Source organism: Dryas octopetala, chromosome 2, assembly GCF_963921425.1.
Source record: "Dryas octopetala chromosome 2, drDryOcto1.1, whole genome shotgun sequence".
Classification (NCBI taxonomy): domain Eukaryota; kingdom Viridiplantae; phylum Streptophyta; class Magnoliopsida; order Rosales; family Rosaceae; genus Dryas; species Dryas octopetala.
The window spans coordinates 15,691,386-15,719,295 of record NC_141367.1 but is presented as its reverse complement, the minus strand read 5'-3'; the positions used below and the strand labels follow the sequence as shown (position 1 = coordinate 15,719,295).

Here is a 27,910-nt window from a genome sequence, read left to right as displayed (position 1 = left end):
GTCACAGTTGTGATTGAACTGTGACTGTTTCAAATTTATAAAAATTTAAAATTTTTAAGAGTTTAATACTTTTGATTTAGGCTTGGGGGATAAAGTCATATAACTCAAACACTAAACATTAAAGTTTAAGTCTTGCAAATATTGAAAAAACAACAAATCAATAAAAAAGTTATGACTGTTAGACAGTCACAGCTCGATATAACCATATTTTTTAAAATTGGTACATAAACTGAAATTTAGTACCTAAAGTAAAATGACATAAATATTTTAGTAGTTAAAATAAAAAAACATTATAATTTGGTACCTAAAATCAACAAACCTTATAATTATTACATCGATATGTAGTATTATTAATTTATTTATGTTATAATTTATATATATTTATTAATATTATATTTTAAAAATATAGATTCAATGTCACTTCATCATATTATACTTGAATTAATAACACTGCGTAAAAGAATTAATTGCGTACAAAAATTTTCCTCGACTATGTACATCAGTACATGTAAAACTTTACAGCGCGCTTTGAAATTTTGAAGTTCTTTGTAAACACACGCAAGAAGGGGCCAAGTCCAAAAAGTTTCTTGAGCCTGCACGTATTAAACAATGACACAAACTTTGGTCAATAATCAATAGAAGTGTCCAATTGCACTACGACAGCCTGACGTGTTGTTGTGTGATTGGGTGACTTGTGGTCACGTAATTAATTGGTTCTACTAGTCATTTACGAGTCAGATTTTGTGGATATATGACTAGTACTAAAAGGCATGGGACCCCACCTAGATTTTTTTTTTTTTTTGGCCAGGCCCACCAAGATTTTCTTTAAAGATGAGATAGGGATCATAGAAAGCATGCACTTCCAAATAATTTCTTGGTGGAAGACTAGAACAAATATATAATTTTTTTTTTTTCCCTTTCTGAAAGGGATTTGAATTTGAAAGTATTTGTGTGTGATTATATTACATGATATGTGAACATTGTATTATAAATCTATATAAATTATAGAGCAAATTATAATTTACACTCTTAAAATTTGAGGTATTTTACAATTTGCACCATATTATTTTAATTTTTTAATTTGGTATCAAGCCTTTTTATTTACTTATAACTAACTATTGTCGTCTATCTGACTGTCTAATCAGATATTAATTGATGGTGTAGCAGTTGCGGGTCACATATTTTTGCTGACTTGTAAGGTTGAATGACCTCACAGTCTACCCCATAAGAAGTGTTTAGCTATTTGATATGGATTTTTAGTTTTTAAACGACCTCTTAAAATTTATATCAAACTTGATGTACTGAAAATGCGCATGTAGAGAGGTCATTCGGCCTTACAAGTTGGCAAAAATATAAGAACTGCAACTACCAAATCATCAATTAACGTATAATTAGACGGTCAGAAATATGACAATAATCAATTGTAAGTAAATAAAAAAGTTAGGTACTAAAAATTAAAAAATTTTAAACTGTAGAGTGCAAATTGTAAATCACCCCAAACCTGAAGGCTGTAAATTTTAACACGTACAAAAAATAAATTTATTTAAAAAATCTCTTAATGAAAGCTCTCTGTAATATTCTTTTTGGCCACAAGCTCTCTGTAATTTAAATTTTAATATATAAATATATATATATTAAGATTTTGATGAATTCGTAATATTATATCAATATGCAATGTGGTGTTTCTATTAGATAATTTTCTAGAGACTTCGGTGATTTTGGCAGGTTTGAAGGGGTTGGGAAAAAGCAAGGAAAAATGTGTGCATGTGAACGGATCCATTTCTTAATTTTTCTTTTTTTTCTTGTTCCATTCTTAAATTTCTTCCACTAACTTCTTCACTTGTTTTTTTTGGCCACCAACTTCACTTTTATATTAATTATTATGTGCTCCGGATGTGCTATAGTCGTGTTACTCGTGTAGGTCTATCCATATCTTTGGGACTTATTATATGCTATATATGGCTGTTTCCTAGGAAGCTGCTTCCACTTTTGAGCTACAGATTGAACGAAGCAATTTCTACTTTTAATTTCATTCCTCTTTGTAAGTTTAAGTACAAGAGTATTTAACAAAAAAAAAACAGAGTTTAGGTACAATAGTGGCACAATATATTTCCACCTCTCTTTCCTATTTCCTACCCACCAAATTTTACCAATGTATTGATTAACTCTTCTCACCCACTAATATTCTCTAACTGCCCCTACGTCCTTCTTTTTCTTAAATTATAACTTAATTAGCCCTAATCCTATTTTCTTTTCTTTATTAACTAAAAATGGCCACAGACATGGCTGCCACCATAGTCGCTGCCTATAGTTGGCTGGCATTGAAACCCATCCAATCTCATTGCGACTTGCGAGTGCATTTCTCCATGAATAACTCCAATCTAACTTGTGGGACTATAGAAGTAGCTAAATAGCCTAAATTGATGTCTATCCCGTCCAAACCCAACCATAAACCAGTTGAACATGTCAATTATATATTCTCTATAAACTAGTTCGTATTTGAGAAATATATTTTTCTTTTGTCGAAATATTTGAGAAATATATTTAAGAATTAATTACTCTAGGATGCGCCATTTACCTTATAATACACTTATTTTGAAAATGTAATAATAAAGTCAAATGTTTAATAATCATGTAAGTCACCTTAACCCGCTTGCCATGCACATTTAACATAGCGTTCAGAATCATGTGTCTTCCAGAACCAGGGATCTTTAAGCTTGTTCCAATTTCGTACATCGATCTTCTTCGATTTCACACATCGATCTTCTTCTTTCTTCTCAATTTCTCTTTGACGATTTCGCACATTGATCATCTTTGATTTCGTAGTTTTATCTTCTTTAGTTTCGTGATTTGATCTTGTTCTTCATCAATCACTGAGTTTTATGGTAAGTTTGGCTTTCAATTTATGATTAATTTATGTTTCTTTTTTCGTTTTTTATTTTGATTGTTTGTTTGATTTTGATTTTTGATTTCCAATTTTGCATATCGATATTTACCTCTATTTCGTGCTAAGATTTGTAGCTGATTGCATTGAAATTGATTTTGCAATTTATTTTTGTTGTAGCTAAAGTTCTAGTTTGCAGTTTTAGTTTAGTTACAGTTTCAGTTTCAATTATATAAATTCTCAAATTTGATGTACCCGTTTGAATGTAGAGTCTCAGAATTCTTAAATTATTTGTTACCATAAAGGTTTAAGATTATTGTTAAGGTTTCAAAAATGCTCTTATTATGTGTGTTTTTTCGTCTTTTTGTTGGTGCGCATATCCAATACTTTTTTGGAAGGTGTTCCACAAATAAAGGAGGATAATAGTGGTAGTTGTTAAATTTTAATGTTATCAGTACATTATCATCAGCTCAAAGCATAATTTATTTAAATATTTTTGGAGTCTTAAAAACTGTCCTTTAACTCTTTAAGACAATTTTAAGTATGAAATAATAAAAATAATATTAAAATAGGAAATAGAGGTGGAAATAACGCCATTCATATAGCAATATTGTCCACATTCTCTTGTGGTTGCTTTTTCTAGCGGGTCATGTGTCACGATTGACCTCCTAAAGTTGTTGATGTGACACAAATAAATTGGGCAAGGAAAAACTTTAGTTGCATTTAGCTAAGGTATTCAATTTTGTTTTTTTAGACTTTTGAAATCGAAACACATGTTTAATAATTTTTCAGAAAGATTTTGCTGAAATTTTTTGAAATTTTCAAAATTTCGGCAAAATTTACCAAAATTTACCGAAGTTTATCAATATTTTCTATTTTCTTCAACTTCAGAAATTTACCAAAAATAGTTCGAGACTCCAAATAATTCACCGAAAAATTCTACGGACTCGTATTGATGAGTACTAATTTCCTATAACCTCAAAATAGTCAAATTGCTTTCAAAAGAATTATGAAAAATCCTATTCTTATAATTTAATTCTGAAAAAAATAATAATCGCCAAATTTTTGAATTTTCATTTTCTAAAATTCATTTTCACACAACTAAGCTCTAGAACCACAACCAAAGGTCTAAGTTAGTTAAAATAAATTTAAAGAAATTTCTAATTCCTTTAAACAAACCTTAAAACAAATTTAAAAAATTTAAGTAACAAAATTACCATAAGTCAAAATTTAGGTTGTTACACTTAGTGAAGACAAAGCTTGGCTAGGTGAGAGACACGGAAAAAAAAGAAGGAAAGATAAAAAAAAAAAGACTGAAGAAAGAGGCAAAGGGAAAAAAAGTAAGGAAAGAAAAAAAAAAAAGGAGGAGGGGTTTGGAGCCTTTGGACAATTGGAAAGAAAAAAAAAAGGTTTGAGATTTCGTTTAGTTATTTTAAACCTTAAACTTTAATACATTTCTATATAAAAAAAAATTAAAAGTATCTTAAAGGGCTTAAAACCTAATATTATAAAGAATATAGAGTATATAGGGTTTAATGTATAGATTATAGAGTATAAAGAGTATTAGGGTATATAGAATATATTGGGTATTATTTAGATTTTAGTGTATAATTAATTATACAGTATAAAAAATATACTAATTATGTTTATTCATTATACTAATTTTATTTAACAGTATTTGCTCCAGCGCGCATTATATTCACCTTATATTATATGAAACTTACTATATAATTTGATTTCTTCAATGTTTTTTATCAATTTAGTAGATAATATGTTAAATAAACATATGGTAAAGTGTCATTAAAAATTTCTATATTTTGATAGCAATTTTCGTCGTTTTTGTCTAATTTTTGTCAAAATTTAGAAATCTTCAAAATTTCTATTGAAATTTTTTCGAAATCCAAAATTTAATTCCTTGGATTTAAACTTATCTATTTTTCCATCTTGGTTCTTGAAATTAAAGTCATCCACAAGGTTGGTACTTTCTATTCTGTCATTGGTACCGAATTAAGCAGTCGGAAGAAAGGAGAAGGTTTATCCTTAATATTAATGTCTTGTCAATATTAAACTTTGGGGATAATTAAGGTGACCAAATTCATATGGATGAAAGGTGATTGATGTTGCCCAAAGAGAAAATATATTTCCTACATATTATTACTAATTTTCTTTTTTATTATAGAAAAGAAAAGATAAAAATAAACTCTTATCATGAATGTAACATTATAAAAGGAATGCCAAGTGCCTTCTTCTTTGTGCATTCTTTTTTCTTTTGTTTATTGCACAGTATAGTCTCACGATCAAAACTATTCATTTCTTAGATCACTCTTTAAACATCATCTCTACAAAAAATTTGAATGAATCAGAGATCGTTTAGTCATCTAACTGTTATCAAATAAATAGACAATTTTGAGAATAATTAGATTTATTGTCAATTATTTAATTACAGTTAGTTGACTAAACGATTTCCGATTTGGTTAATTTTTTACAGAGATGATCTTTATAGGGTAATCTAGAAAATAAACAATTCTGATCATGAGAGTACACTACAAAATAATATAGGAGAAGAGAGAATGCACAAAGAGAAGGTACCTAGAATTTCCCTAAATATTTTATATGACTTGAGTTAGACTCTCCGTATGATGGACAAAATTACTTTTTATTGCCTGATTTTAATTACATCCATGAATAAAATTGAGTACTCTTCTATATTTGATTTTACTTATTTGAGTTATTTCAATTCTAATTAGTTATTACAAATTCAAGATTTATAATACTTGTGTTAAGATTAAAAGTCAAGTAAATTAAAATAATTAAGCAGAGTATTCGGGTCCATACTCTACTCTTAGTCAATTACATCAACTAATCATCATATGGAACAAGCAAAAGGAAGATGCCAAGTAGCCAAGGATTTGTTAAAGAGATAAGATAGAGAGCAAAGAACTCTTGCATGGAGTTTCTTCGTTGGAATTAGCCACCTTTACAAGAAATGGAATTGCATGAATGTGTCGTTGTGGTAGAAAAAAGTTAATGGATTGGACAATTTGTTGCATATCAAGTTTACCATTTCCTGTCAATTACATAGACTATGTCCATCCTACATAGCTTTGTTGGGTTTGATTGAACAATGCCTTAATTCTTCTAGGAAGCTACATTGCTGACGTACGGATTCAACTATATATTCTATTCTTTTGCTCTTTTTATTTATTTATTTTATTATATTTTCAGTTAATACCAAGAATATTAATTATATTAACTTTTACATAATTGTCATATAATGACATGAAGTCGGTGCTGTCTATATTTCATAGGGGTTGATCTTGAATAGGTGGCTCTTAAGACCAACTTGAGTTTTGTTGTAGCTATCTTTTCTTTGGTGCTTAATTTATTTTATTTAAAAAAATATTTTTTATCTCCATTTTGGTACCAAAGACAGTCAGTAGGTAGGCACACTTTGGCAATTTATAATGGCATGAAACTCATTCACTCTTTTTTACTTACTAGAGTTGTACTTAGGACTTTAGGAGTTAGGACAGTCGTTCACATACGCCAATCATAGATGAATATAAAATTTAAAATGAGACCCACATGTATGGCTGAAAGTTATCCACAGCTGTGTGGATAACTATTCACAACCTTTTCTTTACTATTATTTTGTTTTTGACAAACACCATATATATTTGAAACAATAATGCTAGTTGTCCCACATTTTTTTCCCACATTTGTATCCCACCTGATGTGTCATTATTTTACTGGATATGTATTTCCTTTTTCTTTTTTAAGTTTTATTTTTTAATTTGTAGTATCCAATGTATGAATGCCATGTAAGATGGTATGAAATTGTGGTATAAAAATGTGGTAAGTGTAGCATTACTGTATTTGAAAACCCCAACTTTTTTAACCTACATCTTTGTTAAGGCCCATAAGCCCAAATAAAGAGAGAGAGAGAGAGGAAATGTGTTAGGGAGATGCAACAAGAGAAAAAATATATGCAACCAAGGGAGAGATGCCAATTAAGTAGAAGAATCTAGAATGAAAAGGAAATGGAATCAAACCATTGTTTTAGAATTTTTTTTTCTTTATTTTTTAAACTGTAAAACTAAGCAGTGGCGGATCTAGAACTCAACTCTTATGGGGGCAAGATTAAGAGGCAGTAGGGGCGGATGCGAGTGACTGAGCGAGCAGCGGAGCAGGGGGCGACGGGCGACGGCAAGGGAGCAGGGGCGACGGCGACAGGCACGCAGCTGTGCAGGGGCGTCGGCGTGTCGCCTTCAGCAGTTCAGGCAAGCTGGGGCGATGGTCTGGTCTGGATGATTGAGTTTCTTCATTTTTGTCATTGTGCGCAAAAGGTCTGGTCTGAATGCAACTGCAATCTTGCCCCTACCAGCCATGGCCGTCGCCCCTGCTCCCTGCTCCCTGCTTCCTCTGTTCTGGTTCTTCCTACAAATCTGCAATCTTTCCCCTACCAGCCATGGCTGCCACCAACGCCCAAGCTTCATTCATGGGGTCAAGATTTTTCCTTAAGCTTAACATTTCTGGGTTCATGGGGTCAAGTGACCCCATTGACCCCATTGTAGATCCGCCCCTGAAACTAAGGAGTTATTTCTAGCCTTGAACGCATGGAAGAGGACCTTACTATCAATGAATGGAATAGCTTAATATTGCTGTAGTGGTGAAGCTCCTTCTTGGTTGCTTTCTCATCTCCAAACGGACTTGAATCTTGATGGTGTAATTTCCCTTTTAATATATTTGCTTTGGCTCTAAAAAAAAATAAAAAATGCTGTATTAAAAAAAAGTATAATAATTATCAGTATGTGTATTCTTAATGATTATTTTTTCTTTGGTCGTGTTTATGGTACACCTAACATTACTTTTTATAACTTGCAATTCATTGATCTTCAATTTAATCTTAGGTTAAATTTTTAATAGAGATAATTAAGCTTAAGTCATTTAAAAAAATATTTTTTAGATGAAAACCGAAAGTATTTTAAGAATTTATAAAAAAATTATTGTAATTTATAATAAAGTTCTTTAATTTATAAGAAATTTTTTTTTAATTCATAATAAAGTCCTTTTAATTTATAAGAAAATCCTTTTAATTTATAAGCAAATTTTTTTAATTTATAATAAAGTCTTCCTCCGATTTGAAGAGTATTTCCTTCGATTTAAAAGATATTTCTTCTCTTAAGGTGTAGAGTGAGTTTTCGTCAGAGAAAAAAAAATAAAAAGACTTAATTCAAAACCCTAAAAATAAAAAGACTTAATTTAAGAAAAACTCATGAGCTAAACTATAGATCTCCATTTTTAATATAACTAAATATGTATACATTAAGTTGATGTTATCCATTCAATAGCGGGTTCGAGTGCAGCTTTACTCTATCCTTCGTTACTATTTCACAGGCTCATAAAATTGAACCCTCTGGTACTTCTCAAACAAATGAGAGGATAAAAGATGAGAATTCATAAAACAGCTAGCTCTATTATTCAGTTCAACTGTACAGGCAAGAAAGTTTACTTTGATGAGCAATAAGTCACAAATATCTATAGTTTCTCATATTGATATTAGGATTAGTACAGACTACAGAGCTCCTTCATGGTATTATTTCACCAATAATGATTTCTGCATAAATATCTGTTCATAAGGCCATGTCGAATGCATGCACACCATTGATTTTGTGAAAAATAGTTTACTGATGTGATAACTGGTTTGCAGCATCAATTGTGGAAATGAAATGAAATTTGTGCAAGAATCATTATTCTTCCTCGTAAACTTTCATTTCCACAAAAACATGAACCCAGCACTTTGTTCCTGAACAAGACTTTGGTAATAAATGGCTATTACCCAGCATGCAACTAAGGCCATTTATTCTAGAACTGGTGAGGAATTGAGAAGCATCCAGCTACGCATTCCCGCTTCATATAATAAAGATGGACTCCCTATTACAATGCCATTTGTTCAAATTTTGCATGTACACAATGTGTAAGACCAACTATACCAACAATCTCCACTAATTCAACATAACAAAAGTGAAATTAGTCTTCACCAAAATAGTTCCAAGTGAAAAGAATGCCACAATGAATTATAAATAGGTGGTCAGCACAGAGGCTTTGGTACAACATATATGGTACATAATATATGTTAGCAGATGCAACAGTTATTTAAAAGATCAAACGCATGCGATTTCAAAGAATGATACAAGAACGAAACTGCAATTCTTCAATCCATACACCCAAATGATCTCTATGGCATGAACAAGTTGGCAATCGCATTCCAGTAGTCAGTCAACTGAAAAGTAAGAATTTCAATGAAATCACTCAATAAACAATATCCAGTTCACTGGCAAAGAATAAATTATCAACCAATTAACTTCTTGTGTGTGTGTGTGTGTGCGCGCACGTGTGTGTACATGTAAGCAGAGAATAATCAGGAAAGTAACTTAAACTCTTAACCAAAAAAGGAAAGTAACTTAACCTGAACCAGAATGCTTTTTCCAGTTTGACCTTCAATAACCAAGCCTGCTGTAAGACCAATCATTGCCCATGCGCCATTAATTGCTTCTATTTGACGTTTTCTCTATAATCACAACATTATTTCCAGAAAAATATATTAGTAACTTATATGTATGATAGGTAATAACAAGTAAATCTGTATTGTGACATTAACTGACCCCAATTATTTTGCGTTTTGTGGTAGAAGATAAAGGAATGAAGAACGAAGATAAAGGATAGGGGAATCATTAAGAAACTAACTCTTGTTTTTACAGAATCAATGTCACCTACATAATACTGAAATATGTACTTTGATACATGATGCATGTGCAAGAATATAGATATAAAAACTTAATACAAAGCTGATGTACTACAGTTTGTCAGACAAGTCAATTTCATCAATGGAACATTGAGAAAATTGTCGACCAATAACTGATGTACGAAAGTTTGTTAGACAAGTCATTTTCATATTCCTTATCATAAAAAACATGCATTTCCTTAACCTTGTACTTCTCTCTTGCTTTAATTTCTTGCATTTGTTTGGCAGCCAACCGCTTGGCTTCTAAAGGATCAACCATGATCACCTCATTATTTGAGCCACCTTTCCTCGAAGAGGCCTGTACCAAAAAATAAAATAGAAATCAAACATAAATCTGGGAAAAGCATGAATTCCCTTTTATGAACTCCCAAGTTAATTACACACAGAAGGAAGACATGTAATAAGAAACACCAATGTGACAAGGTTGTCAATCTGGAAAAACGACTTCTAAATGACTCAGATTTTGACATAAGTTTGGAATAATTTGATAAACTTCTATAAATACTGGGCATCAAATACTACCATTCTTAATTGATCTTATTACTAACTCTTATGTTTAAATTTGTACACAAGTCCTTACATATTAAGTCATAGACTAACTTGTTTCAACATACAATACAAGTTCTTAAACATCCTTAGATGCAGCTTGAAGCCACTGAATGGCAATTGACTACCAATATTCAGGAGATAAACGGCCAATTGTACTTAAAAAAATGGAACATGCTTGCTGGAACCTGCTCAAATTATAAGAAGGTATGGCAAGCACATTGTACACTCCTGACGACTGGATGAAGAATTAGTAACATGCAGCCCACACAAGTTAGCTTTGGCAATCTTGATGATTGCACTTTAATTTACTCTGTAGAGGTTATTGTTTGAACCAGAACACTTTGTTACTCCACTTTCCACTATGTCAAGCAGAATGGGAATTTAAGGGTGTGTGTCATGTAGCAGTCCAACTGTTAAAGATGGATTATAAAACTCAAGCAAATTGCACTTGAAGTCTGAAACCCCAACCCACATGTGATCATTCTAGCCTTCTTAATACGTGAATTTTACTACTGTGGCTTCATCTGCACTACTTGATATGATTTCATTCATAAATTAAGTAACATCAACCAAACAATGAACTTCGAAGCATCCACATCTAGAGCCTGGGCATCCTGTTATCTCAACACTCACTGATTGAACCACCAACTACATACCTAAGAACTCTTTGACCATATTCAAACCAATATATTGGCGTTATACATGTGGAATCCTTGAGTTGATGCATACATTAGGATTGGCCAACATTTGAAAAGCACTGCCATTGGTTCTGTAAGCAACTATGTGTCCGCCTTGGTGTCTTCTCCATCCCCACCTGGAAAAACAAGGATTTCAAAAATATTGTCAGAGAAAAGCAAGCTAAGCACCTCAGCCCTATAAATCCTAACTCATATAAAAGACGGTCAGTGAAGCAAGAACTTCACTAATTGAGAGTGCTAGGACAGATTCCCACCGAGCGATAGAGAACACCATCCTAGTGACTTCAAATGATCAATTATCATTCTTGTACTTTATCCAATCTGTAGTTCATTTTCTTCAGTGCGGGTCACTAGTATTACTACAGTGTATGGGTGCTCTTGCCAAGCCACATCATGTTAACCCAGAAGTCATTCCTTGCATAATGCCTAGAAATTTCGTAACTTTCCTCGGACACTCTTTGATTACTTAAACGAAAACTGCTAAAATAAGGTTCAACAACTTCTCAAAAAAAAAAAAAAAAAAAAGGTTCAACACTCCCAAATGGACCAAAATAAGCCTGAAAAGTGCAACATGATAACTCTCTCTGTCTCTCTCTCATATTACTGTTTCAAAAGGAAGACTGTAAAATCCAGAAAACCCTCAAGGTTAATTCATGGACTTGTATTATTATTCTATAACAAAAAACATACCAACAATAAAACTTCTAAAATGGTTAATTCTTTGGTACCCGAATTCCGAATATTTGACTGATGAAATAAGAGTTCATTTATTTTTTCTCAATAATATCTTCAGCACAAAGGTAGAAGATAAAGAAATACCATTAAATGAATACAGAACTGGTAAGTTAGGTATTTGAGATTAAGGATTGCAAATTACTCGAGGACTAAAAATTATTGTTTTTCATTTTCTCAGAAACCAAATTTAAAGTTAATATATTTTCAGAAACGAGCACACAAGTCCACTTGTTAGAGTAAATATATTACTGGGTATGTGAGTTTAATCCATAAACTCAACCTTTCCTTTTTCTTTTTCAAGAAATCAGTCAGCAGCCCATAGAAAGCTGAGAAAATCCGGAGAATCGGAGTGAAAATGGATATGGGTTAAGTGAGAGAAAGAATTGGACTTACTTGTAGAGAGTTGCAGAGCGATGGTGATTGGGCAAGGAGGATGAGCTGTGACTGAAGAGAAGGTGGCCTCCATTGAAAGATTGCAGAGATGTGGACGACATCTTCAGCTTTTTCTTTCTTATTACGTGTTTCTTTTCTTGTCTATCCATATCTGGCAGCATTTTATATTCCCAATTTTAAGGTTTTTTTTTTTTTTTTTGAAGTCCAAAATGAAAAAGCCCATGATTGGCCAGCCACGTGCAAAAACACGGTGACAGACCAGTACACTTTAATATAAGAGTGGACATAAAAACCGTAAAACCGAACCAAGCCGAGTGAAAAAACCGAGTTGACCAAAATTGGAGGTCTCTGTCACCACCACCAAGTTGATCGCCACCTCCGTTCTCTTTCTTAGATTCGATAATCAAACTTCTAGGTTAGGAGGTTCATCCTTTGGCAGTAGAAGCAGTCATGTTGATTGATTGGTAAGAAATACTATGAATTGTTTGGGGATTTGCAAAACCGAACAACACCGAAAATGGATTGGCGCAGATTGGTTTAGTTTTATACCTAGGTTCTCGGTTATACAAACCGAAATGTATATAGCTTGGCTGGTGAGGTGCACAGTTTTAGGTAGGGCTGGGTCGGGTTGACCGAAAAACCGAGGCCGAGCCCGAAACCGGCCCAACCGATACCGAAAAAAACCGTACCGAAATAAAACCGTATCGGAAGTTCGGTTTGACTACCGAACCGGGAGGTTCGGACTCGGTCCCGGTTCCCATATCCTTAAACCGTTGGTAAACCGAACCGAACCGAATATATTTAACAAATCATTTACATAATTTATTTTTATACATTTCTAATACATTTCTTATACATTTCTAATAAATAATTTATAATTTTATATAATACATTTCTATAATTTATATAAAACATATATAAATTTATAAACCCCTATAATTTTAATTTATATGTTTTTTAATATATATAAACTAATTAAAAATACCCTAAATCATAATATTAATATATTATACTAAATTAGTGAATGGAGTCAAGGCCCAAAAATGGCCCAAAATGTGGCCCAAAACATGGCCCAACATGTGTTCGGTCTAGGCCCATAACCGAGCCGAGCCGACCGGATTCTTCGGTTGACCGAACATCGGTTTACCGGCTTTTCGGTCTCGGTCTCGGTTGCCGTGGAGGCTTACCGGAGGGGTTCGGTTCGGTCTTCGGTTTAGGGGTTTCGGTTCGGTTACCGAACCGAACCCACCCCTAGTTTTAGGCGTAAACCAAGCCAAACCGGACTGTGCCCACCCCTACTTTAATGAGCTAAGCGCTCGGTAATTTTGCCGAGCGCTTGACACTGTTCACCGAGCGCTCAACATTATTCATCAAATGCTCAACAAATGCTACTGTGCGACAATAACTATTTGAATCGCATAAAATACCTATATTATATTGTTACTAATTGCCATTATGCGACAATGACAATTTGGCCAGTTAAAAGAAAAAAAAAACGCCAAGCGCTCAGCTCAGCACCAAAAATACGAAAAAAAATATAACGTGGGTTTTATTTATAAAAAGTGGACCTATTTATCATTTCAATTGTTTAGGTGAACTTTTATCATTATAGGTTGTAAAATGAACTTTAGAATAATTTACTTTAATTTTAAACCCTGAGGAGTTAAAATTTTTTTTTGCCACCCATGCCATCTAGAAACTATGCCAAAATCCCATGCCATCCATTGACTATGTTTCGGGCATAAAATATACCTAAGGGGAGTGCTAAGATGCCTCAATTGTGCCTCACTGACATGGATTTTTCATGTCAATTATAATATTTAAATTTGTTAAATATAGCTCATAATTATTTGTCACGTCAATCCTTTTAAAGACTCATCTACCCTTACTTAAAATCTTACAAAATTTAAAGCACATGTGTTTGGATAAAGAAAAGAAAAACACATCTAATCCTAGTTAACGTGAAATTCCTCTATCTTCATCTTCTTTGACCAAAATTCAAAACCTAATTCCCTACAACATTGAAGGATTCCATGGATTCAATCATCTCTTAATAAAGATGTTTGTATTTGAGGTTTTATTGAAGGATTCCATTGATACAGTCTAAAAATCTCTAGATGTAAATTGGCCACCAGCAACTTTCAGAATTCAAATTGGAAAAGAAAAAAAAAAAGTTTCAAAGAGTTTCAATTTCAATTCAACTTTGAAAGTTTCAATTCATTCACAAATTTCTTATGCACCCAACCATTCTAATTAATCCACAACTTCTTCTCCGGTCTTCTTCTTCCCTTCACTAATACTAGAAATTCTAAGGTTTGCCAAAATAACGAGGAAGTATTAGTATTGTTCTTTACTTCTTTTCTTTTATTCTCTCTAGCTCTATAATTATAAAATGATTTCAAAATAGGTGGTGCTATTTAGCCCCAACAATTTAATAAAAATGTAAATACATATTTTTTTTCATAATATAAATTGACTAATAAGGACATACTAATTAAATTTTTTTTTAAATTAGGATTAAATACAAAAATGGTACACGAACTTTACAGTGAATCTCAATTTGGTCCACTATCTATAAAAAGTGTCAATTTGGTCCACGAACTTTGTAAGTTGTATCAAAGCAGTACAACGTTAACTTTTATCAAAAAATTTAACGAAAACTGGTCATGTGCACAGCAAGTGATCACATTTTCATAGGCATTTTCGTCCGTTCATCATATTTTCATGTGACCCCATCTTCGTCACCCCATGTTCATAATGCTTCTCTCTCTACCACCCATGCCTCCCAAGGTCACTGAGCCGAATTTGTGGGTTGATCTCCATCATCATCCCCCATCACGGGATCCACGGGCAAAAAACAATCCTAAGCAGGCCTAAGTAATACAATTAGATAAAATGGACAGCACCTATGAAAGAAAGTAAAAGAAAAGAGGGCTGCTATTTGCACATCCCTAAATTTTTTTTTGCACACCCTTTCTGAAAAAAAAAAACTCAAGAAAAAAGACCATTTGACCCTTCCCTCACCCACACACCCCCATCCCCATCTCCCCCCGCGTACACACCCCACCCCTCACTTGCAAATTTGGCCCTCTCCTCGTCTGCAAATTTCTTTTTTTTTTCTTCTTCACCGTCGAAGCCCACCCCCACCCTTTCTCTTCTTCTTCTTCCCCCCACCCCAACCACCTCCCCCCGAGCCCTCCCCTCCTCTCCTCTCCTCTCCGACTCCTCTCTCCTTGCCACCTCCCAATCCCTCCTCCCCCTCCTCCCCGCATGCACCACTTACAAATAGCCACCACCTGCAGACAACCAAAACAGCCACCACCACATTCTTCACCTCTCTTTCTCTCTCTTTCTCTCTCATTCCCTCTCTCCTCTCACCCAAGTAGACAACCAAAAAAAATAATAAAAAATAAAAAATTGCAGCGGGTTCGACGGACTAGTGCTGAACCCGGTGGTTTCGTTCGACAGGTACCTGCCGAATAGAATAGGATTGTTCGGTGGGTACCTACTGAACGAAACCATCGGGTTTGACACTGGTCCACTGAACCCGCTCCAATTTTTTTTTTTTTCCTCTCTCCGATGCGCGACGGTGAGCTAGCTGGAGGAGCATTTGTGGAGTGGGCAGGAGAGAGGGGGTGGGTTGGGTTAGGGTGGGGGTGGGGGAGGGAGGGAGGTGGTCGGGGTAGGGTGGGGGTGGGGGAGGGAGGGAGAAGAAGAGAGAGTAGGGGTGGGGAAAGAGAGAGCAAGAGAGAGAAAGGGAGATAGGAGAGAGGGGCAAGGAGGGGGTGGGGTGGTTGCCGGTGGTGGTAGGCTGCTCGGCGTGGTCGGGGATGGGTGTGTGTCGGAGAGAGGAGAGGTGGGGAGGGAGGTGATCGAGGATGGGTGTGTGTGTGTGTTTTTTTTTTTTTTTTTTTGTTTAGGAAGGGTGTGCAAAAAGAAAAATAGATGGGGTATAAGGTCTTTTCCCTTAAGTTTTTTTTTTTTTTTTTAAAGAAAGGGCGTGCAAAAAGAAAAAAAGGGTGTGCAAATAGCAGCCCTCAAAGAAAAACATGGAGAAGAAACTTTGTACCAAAAAACGAGGTGATATCCAAGAAAATCTCAATTGTGATGCCAATGAGACCTATTAAACCAAAGGAGAGCAGTGTTATGAAAAGGTAAGAGATCCATGGCCTCTGAATTTCTCTGATCATCATTTTCAACCCTTTCAAACTCAGTTGTTGTCCTGGCCAAAAAAAAAAAAAAAACTCTGTAGTTGTCCCATGTAGTTGTCAGTAAGAGTATAAGCTGCATGAACAAGAACAATGAATGCAGTGATTTGTGATACGATAAAGCTTATCCTTTGCAGCATGCACTAAAAGAAGCTTGTAGTCATAAAGTGTTCCAACTACTATAATTGCTCTTTATGGCTTCTTCACTCTCTGGGAATTGTTCTAGAAGAGCAATTTGTGAGTAAAGTCTCCTTGGATCAGTTTGGTTTCTTTGAGTGTTCCCAGTGACAGTATAACGGAAGGTAATTATACAAAACCAGCAAACATGAGTGTCCTTCGCAAATTGGGAGCTTTGTAGGTTTTCTCTGGAATTTCATGATTTCTAGTGAAGGAAATTGACTCCCCCATGATGTTGGCTTGGTTTTTCAGTTGCTGTGTGATTAATTATGTGTGTCTTAGATTGATATAAGTGGGAGATGTGACAGGGTCAAGGACTAAAGGTGATACAAAATTTTTTGATATGAAGGTGATATAAACTAGGTAGCTACCTAATAGCAAGATTTTTGACAGATTTCAAATAAATGGATGCTCCTTTTTTTAACCTACTCGTAGACTTTTCTGCTCTTGTTTAATTGTGTAGAAAACATGGTTTTGATATATGATGGTTCATCTGAAATAACAGAGTTGCAGAGTACAAAGGAGGCCTAAGGCTTGGGAAGGGGGAGGGCGAGAGTCGAACTCTGACGTTAAGTGTAGGAGTGAATGCTCTCTATCACTGGAGCTATAATCCCCCACGTTCACTTCAATCCTTTCATTTTAAGATACAACTGTTCAGGCCTAAATAAAAGATGTGGTATGATCAGACATAACAGGTAATTAATCGTATAACATAACTTTCACTTTTGAGTGTTGCCAAACCCCATTGCCATCAAGAAGCTTGATTTGGGGTTTGAAACATTATAGGTTTGTGACAAAAAAACCCTTTTCTTAGATGTTTTATTTTTCTCGATTTTGGTGGAATTTATAGTAGTAGAAATAATACATAACTAAGAAAGTAAAGTCTAATTCCATAATTTATGCCTAATTACGTAATCAACTCCTAATTACATAATTCAAGGCTAATTAATTCAAAATAACATAATCAAAGGATAATAAACTAATCCCATAATCATGGATCAATTATGGGTTTGTTTATAATTGGTCAACTGTTCAACAGTTTGTTCATAATGGTTCAATCAATTTATAACCATTAAACAACAAGCAGTGGCTGCTATTTATCTTTCTTCCATTAATGTTTCAGCCATGTTCCTGCAGATTTTTCTTTTCTTTTCATGATCAACACTTCCATGGTTGCCTTTGCTGGAGTTGTACCATCTCTAATGGTTGGATGGTTGGTGCATAAGGGTTCATCTGATATAAGTTGTAGTGGAGTTGCAGAATATAATTAAGCAGGAAAAAAGGACCATGCTGGATTTTAATTAATGGACTGAGTACTTCTAGTCAAGTTTCAACAGATTCTCATTTAAAACCATGCATGTGAACTGCTGGCACTAGTTTGAAGGTTTCATATAAAACTGTGTTTTTAACTTTCCAATGGTGTCAAATAGCACTGATGAGTGATGGCATCAAGGAGACTTATTTCTGGCCTTGATATATCCAAAACTGTTTCAGGCCTAAATAACAGATGTGGTATGTATAATTAGTTAATCAGTACTATAGCATAGTTTTCAGTCTTCAGTGTTGTAAAAACTCGTTACCGACCTTCAGTTAGAAGCAAGCTTACCTCATGAACATGGCAACAATGTTTGTGATATCGGACAAGGAAGTTCTAAAATTAAAAACTTATATATATGGCAAGAGCTGTAGATATATATGGTTGCAACACAGGCAAAGACTGTAAATTAGACATACAGAATTCCTTCATCATACTGCATCTGTACTGATAAGTAGGGTATCAGTAACTTTAGTATATCCAGTGCTTCCTTGCAGTTCAAGCTCTTCTCCATGAATCAGCTCCTTGCACTCATAGTAGAGGATTAATGTGTATGCCATTACCAAAAACATGTTGATGAGGCAGAAGATAGAATTTACAAGGAGCATGGGAATCATTGCTGCATGTGGAAAAGGCTATAGTGTCAATGATCTGCAAACCATACAAGACACAAATAGAGAATAATCCGGAAAGATTCACCAAAAAACCACGCTGCTTAGATCCGTTGATGAGCTGTCCAGCCTTCCCAAGCGTTTCAATGCCACATTTTTCTTCAAAGTACTGAAACAACGAGTGCTATAATGTTCCAATAGACAGCAAGATAACTTCGGAAAACCAAAGCTGCTATGAATATGGTTATAAAGAAAGCAGAGATAGTGAATATAGATTCGAAAAACAGCGCTAGAGGAAGCAGAAATGCTATAAATAGATTGTGGCCTAGATCAAGCAGTCATGTAAAAGCAAGTAGAAACTGGTCTTTGCAATGATTGCACTGCCCTTGATAGAAGTTCCATGGTAGATAAGTCTTTTCCACAATATGTTACTGCTGAGGCTAAGATTGAGGCTGTTGTAAAGAATAACAAGGTAAAATACAATACAAAAATGAAAGTCCACTCTAGTCCAACAAAAGATCGGAGATCCTTCTTCATAGTAGGTATAAGGTCCGTGAATTCAGCACTAGTGGGACTCCAAACTTGTAGGAAGCCTGCCTTGAAGACCAAATCAGAGATTGGTGCTTTGATTGAGAGGACATAAAGCACCGAGAGGATAGAATTAAGAGAAATTATAAGTTGGGTGATGGAGGACATGAGCTTCCCATTTCTGAAGAAAAGTTTCTGGGCTTCCCATAGAATTCCCACAAAATCCAAAGGCTATTAAACCCCATTACTAAAACTCCCTATTTTCACACTCTCAAAGACACAATGAAAGGAAGGAAGAGAGAAGATCTGAATATCTTCGACTTGATGCAAAACAGCATGGTTTGGCCCTTTTATATAGAAGACTACCTTAAACATGTTGATGGTGACAGAAACAATGCGACAGTAATAAGAACAACGATATGGAGACAAAGACAAGAGGCTGATGACAAAATGTGACAATAATCAAAATTAAGTTTTTGATATTTTTTAGTCTTCCAACACACCCCCGCTTTTCAATATACCTTTAATTTATGCCAATCATTGCTCATTTTCTCTGAACTTCTTGATGGAATCGAACGCAAAATACTAGCCACTTACTCTATGGTGTGACAATACACGAGTTCAACCATATTAACTTTGCTTCACATGGCCCTTAGCTCTGAAAATGTAACCTTGTGTCCATATGTTTGCTCCTTATCTCATGCTGTACTGTACTCTTTGCGAGCTTAACTGCTAATGTGTAGTCTGCGTGAATCACCATAGGTTCTCCTTGTGAATGATCTAATGCCTCCAATGGATTGCTTGTGTCATCGTGGTTGTTGTCAATATTAAATTGTCCATCTGAACTTTTCCAAGATCTCTATTTCTTATAAGATATAAAAATCCAATCATCTTGCCGATTTACTTCTATGTCAAGAAAATAGGACAACATTGTCATAGATTTCAAACACCTTGAACATTCCGGCCAAAAAAGAAAAATCCTTGAACATGAACTGTTTCAATTCTGCAAACAAATCTAGCTTCACCATTTCCTATATATATACCAGATTACAACAAATAGACAAAGCATTAGAAATTCACCCTTAATTTTTATACAGAAACCAAATTCTTTATGCACATATAGTGAATCCATGTTGTTGGAGGTAATTGTCAATGCACAAACTCCAGGCCCATGGAGCTTGCTTTAGGCCATAGATGGCCTTCTTTAGACAAAAAAGAATGTCGCATCAGATTTCAAAGAAATGGATGTCATATCCTTACTATCTCATGTTCAAAACAGTTGTTAAATAGATTTTATTTCAATTCTTACTCAAGTTCCCAAAGAAGGTCAAGCAACATTTCATGGATTCATTCTTCATTTCACCGTACGTTCCGAGGAAAAGGCCACACAAAATGGATTCAGGATACCGAATGTGGTTCACAAACAGTGGAAGAAGGAAGCACACAATAATTTTTTCATATATTAGAGCGCATGGAATGCTCAGGCCTTGCTTTCAACATGAAGCGGATCGATCAGGAAATAAGCACAAATGGTCAGTTATTATGCAAGACAATAGGCAGTGATGAGGCTTATAAATTTTAGTTGTAAAGGAAAAAGAAAAGAAAGGTGAAAGAAACCTTGAACAATTGGTCTGTTATTTATTTTGCTATACATGTTGAAACTTGGCCAAAAAGATTAGGAAGCATAAACCTGATGACTCATATTTATAAACAAAGGACTGTCATTTGTCTCGGAATTACATAATATAATGCCCGTTAAATAATATGAATTTGTGGAAGATAGTAATACGGATCGTCAAGAATATTTGAGTGCAATGGTTCATCTGATAAAAGTTATAATAGATTCTCAGTTAAAGACCATGCATGTGAACAGAAGGCACCAGTTTGAAGGTTTCAATTCATTTAAAACCCTGCTTTAAACTTGCCAATTAATGATTGTTAAATAGCAGTGATGGCACCAAGGAGACTTATTTCTGGCCTCGTATCCAAAAATGTTTCAGGCCTAAATAACAGATGTGGTATATATATAAAGGTAATCAAACGTACAAACCCGTTATCGACCTTCATTTAGAAGCGAGCTTACCTCATGAACATGAAAAAAAAAAAGGGTTTGTGATATTGGACCAGAAAGTTCTAAAAATAAAAACTTATAAATATATATATATATATATATATATATAGCAAGAGCTGTAGATATGTGGTTATTGTCGATAAATTGAAAGAGCAAGCACAAGGATAGACGTGAAAGGTGTTTGCAAGAAGACTTCAACTTGTTATTAACTTCAAACAGATTACAACTTAAATAGAATCAAATGACAACCAACTAAACTAGGAAATAGGAAAGACTACTGCATGACTAACCATCACGTTCAGCCACTAACCAAGATTCCATGATATCCTGGATTTTCCTACAAACTAGCAACTAAACAACTGAGTCCATAAGATAAACAATAATAATTATTCTCAACATACAACACAAGCAAAAACTGTAAATTAGAAATACATGCAGAAATCCTTCATCATACTGCATCTGCACTGATAAGTGGGGTATCAGTCACTTTAGTGTATCCAGTGCTTTCAAGAATTTCAAGAATTTCAAGCTCTTCTCCATGAGTCTCCTTGCACTCATAGTAGAGGACTGTGTATGCCATTATCAAAAACATCCTGATCAGGCAGGAGATTGAATTTACAACGACCAAGGGAATCATTAGACCCATTAGTCCATAATTTGGCAAGGCTGTAATGAAAACCTTCACCAAACCATAGAAGACACAAGTAGAGAATGTTCCAAACAGATTCAGGACAAACCCGCGTCGCTTAGATCCGTTGATGAGCTGTCCAGCCTTCCCTAGTGCCTCAATGCCCCATTTTTCTTCAAGTACTGAAACAATGAGTGCCAAATTCCAAAACACAGCTAAATAACTGTGGAAGACTAGAGCTAGAATGAATATGATTATAGAGAAAGCAGAGATAGTGAATTTATAATTGAAAAACAGCTCTAACGGAAGCAGAAATGCTATACACAGACAATATCCTAGATCAATCAGCGTTATGTAAAACCAAGTAACAAATGGCCTTTTCAATGATTGCACTGCCCTTGATAGAAGTTCCTTAATAGATAAGTCTTTTCCACAATATGTTACTGCTGAGGCTAAGATTGAGGCTGTTGTAAAGAATAACGAGGTAAAAGAGAATACAAATATGAAAATCCACTCTACTACAACAACGAATCGGATGTGGAAGTTCAAAGTAGGCATAAAGTTAGTGGGACTCCAATCTTTTTCTAAGTCGAAAGCAAAATAAGTCATTGGTTCTCTGATCAAGAAGATATTAAGCATCAAGAGGATAGAACTTAGAAAAATTATGCGTAGGGTGATGGAGGAAATGAGCTTCCCATTTTTGAAGAAAAGTTTCTTGGCTTCCCTTAGAATTCCCACAAAATCCAAGAGCATATGAAAAACCATTAGCGATAGAGGATTCATGAAATTCTGCATAACTTTAGCCTCCTTCTCCATTTTAATTTTGGTGTTAAGTTTACAAAACTGAAACTCACTACTCACACACTCTCGATCAAAGGCACAGTGAGAGGAAGGAAGAGAGAAGATTGAATTTCTTAACTTGATAAAACAGCATGGTTTGGCCCCTTCATATAGGAGACTAAATGAAAATGATGATGGTGACAAAAACAATGTAATATATGGTGATCAGAACAACCATTTGGAGACAAAAACAAGGGGATGGTGACAAAATGTGACAGTATATACTCAAATATTTGATTTGTTTAGTCTTTCAACATGCCCCCTCAAATCAAAACACTTATATGAAATTCATTTCTTTTAATTTCTTGAATGAATCGACTGCAATGGCTTCGTGGAGATATCAGCCACTTGCTCTATGGTGTGACAAAACATGAGTTCAACCGTCTTAATTTTGCTTTACATGGGCCTGTTCACTAATTTTTAGCCAAAAGCCAACATAACCCAAGTGTTATTTTTGGATATAGATAGGGCCCGAAGAAAATGAAACCTTTTGTCCATATGTTCGCTCCTTATCTCATGCTTAATATCTAATTTGTGGTGTGAATCACAATAGGTTCTTAGTGTTGATGATTTATGACCTGTTTGACACTGCTTCTTGGAAGCGCTTTTACTGGAAGCGCTTCTACTAAGAATTTTATAAAAATTCTAAGTGGTTCATGCAAAAGTTCATGAGGAAGCACCTGTCAAGTGCTTCTCAAAAAACCTCTTACAGGCGCTTTGATAACCCAAAAGTACTTTTATTTATTTCTGCTAAACGCTAACAAAAGTGCTTCTACTCATCTGAAAGCGCTTTTGACAATTCTAAAAACAGTACCTTAATGCCTCAACAGATTTCTTAGTCATATGGCCTCCCAGAAAGTAAAAGAAACATCAACATTCTCTGCCTCACATTATGAAGGTAGGCCTGTGATTGATTGTTTTTAGATGTCTAAGAGAAAGTTGTTGAATCAAGGTAAAAATCATAAGCAGTGGTGCTTTTCCTCTCATCCTCGGTCACTATCCTCATAGCAACTACAGCCAGTACCACTCCCTTGGTGTCTCCATATTTTGACTCTTAAATCCAACACCAAAGGCAATGTTGATGTTATCATTAATGTGGAGACAAAGCAGTTTAGCAGAGTTGGAATTGTTGAAATTCCTAGCCATAGGCCGGTGCATGCTTTCAACCTATTGTTAAATGTGATTGACAGTGGTGGTTGGAGCCTTGACCAAATGGCCTCCTTCCCTGCTTATATAAAGAAGCTTTGATGAAGGCCATATATGTAGATTAAAACAAGAGAGTCTGAGAGTATTTAGTGTGCAGAAATATTGAAAGTGTGTGCTCAAAGTGGATGTAGGCAGTTTAGCCAAACCACTATAAATCTCTGTCTATTTTGTGTGTGTGTGTGTGTGATTGTGTTTGCAGTGTGAGTTTAACAGCCACTGAGCCACATATTCCTAACAGTTGAACCTTGATGCCAGTGGCAACAGGGCTGTTTTACAATTTTAAACAATTGTCCATCTTGAACTTTTCCAAGATCTCTTTCATGTATTTTTTATAAGATATAAAATCCCTATCATCTTCTTGCTTTACTACTACGCCAAGGAAATAGGACAATATTATTAGTCCATTGTCAGCCATCTCAATCTCCTTGACATCTAATGAATCAATTTTGTTGGAGGTAATTGTCCATACACAAGTTCCAAGCCGTGGTGCTTGCTATAGGCCATAGAGTAGAAGGCCTTCTTTAGATGGAAAAATATGTTCCAACAGATTTCAAAGAAATGGATGATCTTGTTTTAACTGTGTTGTACTTGTTCTAATGCATGTATAAATCATGGTTGGTATATATGTGATAGGTTTGCACTATCATGGACATGGTTGATACATGATGGTTCATCTGAAATGATAGAGTTGCAAAGTAGGAAACAAAGACCATTTTAGAGATCTGCATTACAGGCCTGAGTACTTCTAGTCAAGCCTTAATGGATTCTTATTTAAAACCCTGTATGTGAATAGCAGAAACTAGTTTGAAGCTTTCAACTGTTTCTTACTTTACTTGCCAATGTGTCATATGCTACCAAGGTATCCTTGAATCTAAATCTGTTTCATGCCTATAACATAGTTTTTACTTTTGTGTGTCACAAAAATCCAACAACCAAGAAAGCTTACCATATGAACATGGGGACAATGTTTGTAATATTGGACTAGAAATATCCAAAATTATTAGCTATATATATAGAAAGAGCTGTAGATATGTGGTTACAACAGAAGCAAAAACTGTAAATTAGAAAGACTGTCATCCTTCACCATTCTGCATCTGCACTGATAACTGGGGTATCAGTCACTTTAGTATATTCCATGCTTGCTTGCATTTCAAGCTCTTCTCCATGATTCTCCTTGCACTTACAGTAGACGACTGTGTATGCCATTAGCAAAAATATCTTGATCAGGCAGAAAATAGAATTTGCAACGAGCAAGGAAATCATTACTTGATTTGGTGGCAAGGCTATAGTGCCAATTGTCTTCATACAATAGAAGACACAAATAGAGAATGCTCCAAAAAGATTCACTAAAAACCCAAGTAGCTTAGATCCGTTGATGAGCTGTCCAGCCTTTCCTAGTGCCTCAATGCCACATTTTTCTTCGAGTACTGAAACAACAAGGGCTAATTTCCAAACAACAGCTAGATAACTTCGGAAAACTACAGCTAGAACGAATATGATTATAAAGAAAGCAGAGATAGTGAATATAGAATTGAAAAACAGCACTAAAGGAAGCAGATATGCTATAAATAGACAATAGCCTAGATCAAGCAGAGTTATGTAAAACCAAGTAACAATTGATCTTTTCAATGATTGCACTGCCATTGATAGAAGTTCCATGATTGTTAAGTCTTTTCCACAATATGTTACTGCTGATGCTAAGATTGTGACTGTTGCAAAGAATAAGGAGGTAAAAGAGAAAGCAAAACTGAAAATCCACTCTCTTGCAACAAATAATCTGAGGTCGAATTTCAAAGAATTTATAAGCTCAGTGAATTCAGCACTAGTGGGATTTCTATATTGTTGGAAGGTTGACATGGAATCAAAATCAGTGATTGGTACAATGGTTGAGAAGGTATTAATTACCAAGAGGATAGAACTGAAAAATATAATGAATAGGGTGATGGAGGACATGAGCTTCAGATTTCTGAAGAACAGTTTCTGGGCTTCCCTTATAATTCCCACAAAATCCAAAAGCATATAAAACACCATTAGTGATGAAGGATTCATGATATTCTGCAACACTTTAGTATTTGTGTCCATTGCAATGTTGGTGTTAAGTTTACAAACCAAAACTCACCACTCTCAAAGACACAATGAAAGGAAGGAAAAGAGAAGATTGAATTTCTTCAACTTGTTGCAAAACAGCATGGTTTTGGCCCCTTTATATAGGAGGCTAATAAAACATGAAATAGAATTAATGGCAATAAAAACAAGGATTTGGAGACAAAAAAAAGGTGATGGTGACAAAAACAATGTAGATTTATGTGTTTTTGAAAGTTAAAGAAAATGTGAATTCTTGTTGCTTTACTTTATGCCAAGAAAATAAAGACAATATTAGTCCATTGCCAGACATCTGAAACTCCTTGAACATGCAGTGCTTCAATGCTGCAAACAATTCTTCACTATTTCCTGTATAGAGCAGATCATCAACAAAAAGACAAAATATTAGAAATGCACCCTTGCTACCCTTTATTTTTCTGGAGGTAATTATCTATGCACAAGTTCCAAGCCCATAGAAGGCCTTCTTTAAATGAAAAAGAATGTCGTATCAGATTTCAAAGACACAGACGCTCTTGTCTCTAGATTTCTTCTTTTATTGTATGTAGAAAACATGGTTGAAGGATAGGATGTACCATCATGGTTGATACATGATGGTTCATCTGATATAACCGAGTTGCAGGCTATAATTAAATAGGGAAAAAGGACCATGCTAGAGTTTTTAATTAATGGACTGAGTACTTCTAGTCAAGCCTCAAAAAATTCTCATTTAGAAACCGTGTATGCATGTGAACAGAAGGAATACTTTTCCAGTGAGTGTCAAATAGCACCAAGGTGACTTATTTCTGTACTTGTTATCTAAAACTGTTTCTGGATATAGACGTACTAAGGTGATCAATCCTATAACATAGTTTTCACATTTAAGTGTCACAAAAAACTGATACCAATCTTTGATTATAAACAAGCTTAACTTATGAACTTGGGGACAATATTTTTGATATTGAACTAGAAAGATCCAAAATAATAACTATATATATAGCTAGAGCTGCTGATATGAAGTTACAACACAAGCAAAACTGCAAATTAGAAATACAGGCATCCTTCATCATGCTGCATCTGCAGTGATAAGTGGGGTAAAGGTCGCTTTAGTATATTCAGTGCTTCCTTGCATTTCAAGATCTTCTCCATGAATCTCCTTGCACTCATAGTAGAGGACTGTGTATGCCATTAGCAAAAACATATCGATCAGGCAGAACATCAAATTTAAGAGGAGCGCTTGAAGCATTACTGTATTTGCTGGCAATGCTCTAGAGCCAATCTTCGCCAAACCATAGAAGGCCCAAATAGAGAACGCTCCAAAAAGTTTCAGGAAAAACCCACGTAGCTTAGAGCCTTTAATAAGCTGTGCAGCCTTCCCAAGTGCCTCAATTCCAGATGTTTCTTCGAGTACCGAAACAATGAGTGCTAAAGTCCAAACAACAGATAGATAACTTTGAACCAGTCCAACTAGAATGGATATGATTATAAAGAAAGCAGAGATAGTGAATTTAGGATTGAAAAGCAGCACAGAAGGAATCATAAATGCTATAGCAAATAGCCAATAGCCTAGATTAAGAAGAGTTATGTAAAACCAAGTAACAAGTGATCTTTCCATTGATTTCCTTGTCCTTGATAGAAGTTCCTTGAAAGACACGTCTTTGTCACAGTATGTTACTGCTGATGCTAGAATTGTTGTTGTTGCAAAGAACAATGAGTTAAGAGAGAATGCCAAAATGAAATTCCACTCTAGTCCAACGAATAATCGGACATAGTCCATCAAAGTAGTTGTAAGGTCCTCAATTTCAGGGCTAGTGGGACTTGGAACTGGCACGAGGCTTGCCTTCTTGGCAAAATCAGTGACTGATACTCTGATGGAGATCATATTAGTCACCAAGATGATAGAACTAAAAGAAAGCATGAGTAGGGTGATGGAGGACATGAGCTTCCCATTTTTGAAGAAGAGTTTCTGAGTTTTCTTAAGAATTCCCACAAAATCAAAAAGCATACAAAACTCCATTAAGCTAGATCAGGATTGATGTTCTTCAAAAACCTGTAATAATGTTGTAAAACTCTTCGCAATATAAAAAAGTACAAAGGTGTAGTAAGGATCGAGGACGTGAGCTTCCCATTTATAATGTTGTGGATACGATGATATTTTTACTTGGTCTACCTTCACAAAGAAA

General features: G+C 34.9%; 3 protein-coding genes and 2 pseudogenes across 3 annotated transcripts; all 5 read right to left on the bottom strand.

The window, feature by feature from the left end:
* Positions 1 to 8,932: 8,932 nt before the first annotated feature.
* LOC147293434 (uncharacterized) lies at positions 8,933 to 12,194 on the bottom strand. Its single transcript, XM_086232760.1, has 5 exons — positions 12,065 to 12,194; positions 10,968 to 11,052; positions 9,874 to 9,987; positions 9,354 to 9,455; positions 8,933 to 9,167 (listed from the first exon to the last, which is right to left on the bottom strand). Exons 1-5 carry the CDS (start codon positions 12,163 to 12,165, stop codon positions 9,123 to 9,125), a joined length of 447 nt encoding a protein of 148 aa, XP_086088886.1. The 5' UTR covers positions 12,166 to 12,194; the 3' UTR covers positions 8,933 to 9,122.
* A 6,001-nt stretch (positions 12,195 to 18,195) lies between these two features.
* LOC147293433 (uncharacterized) lies at positions 18,196 to 19,663 on the bottom strand (annotated as a pseudogene).
* Positions 19,664 to 21,422: 1,759 nt separating this feature from the next.
* Positions 21,423 to 22,450, bottom strand: LOC147293432 (uncharacterized). Its single transcript, XM_086231071.1, has one exon. It carries the CDS (start codon positions 22,416 to 22,418, stop codon positions 21,423 to 21,425), a length of 996 nt encoding a protein of 331 aa, XP_086087197.1. The 5' UTR covers positions 22,419 to 22,450.
* Positions 22,451 to 24,728: 2,278 nt separating this feature from the next.
* On the bottom strand, positions 24,729 to 25,679 carry LOC147293431 (uncharacterized; annotated as a pseudogene).
* A 1,024-nt stretch (positions 25,680 to 26,703) lies between these two features.
* On the bottom strand, positions 26,704 to 27,809 carry LOC147293430 (uncharacterized). The gene has a single exon (XM_086234324.1). It carries the CDS (start codon positions 27,742 to 27,744, stop codon positions 26,794 to 26,796), a length of 951 nt encoding a protein of 316 aa, XP_086090450.1. The 5' UTR covers positions 27,745 to 27,809; the 3' UTR covers positions 26,704 to 26,793.
* Between the last annotated feature and the right edge of the window lie 101 nt (positions 27,810 to 27,910).

What these genes read in the sequence shown, in the direction of transcription:
- LOC147293432 (XM_086231071.1), bottom strand. Translation starts at nt 22,418, where the DNA reads ATGGAGAAGGAGGCTAAAGTTATGCAGAATTTCATGAATCCTCTATCG.
- LOC147293430 (XM_086234324.1), bottom strand. Translation starts at nt 27,744, where the DNA reads ATGGAGTTTTGTATGCTTTTTGATTTTGTGGGAATTCTTAAGAAAACT.
- LOC147293434 (XM_086232760.1), bottom strand. Translation starts at nt 12,165, where the DNA reads ATGTCGTCCACATCTCTGCAATCTTTCAATGGAGGCCACCTTCTCTTC. An exon ending in CGCTCTGCAACTCTCTACAA is followed by an intron (nt 11,053 to 12,064) that starts GTAAGTCCAATT and finishes TTGTTTTTCCAG; the next exon opens with GTGGGGATGGAGAAGACACC. An exon ending in GAAAAAGCATTCTGGTTCAG is followed by an intron (nt 9,168 to 9,353) that starts GTTAAGTTACTT and finishes CTTACTTTTCAG; the next exon opens with TTGACTGACTACTGGAATGC.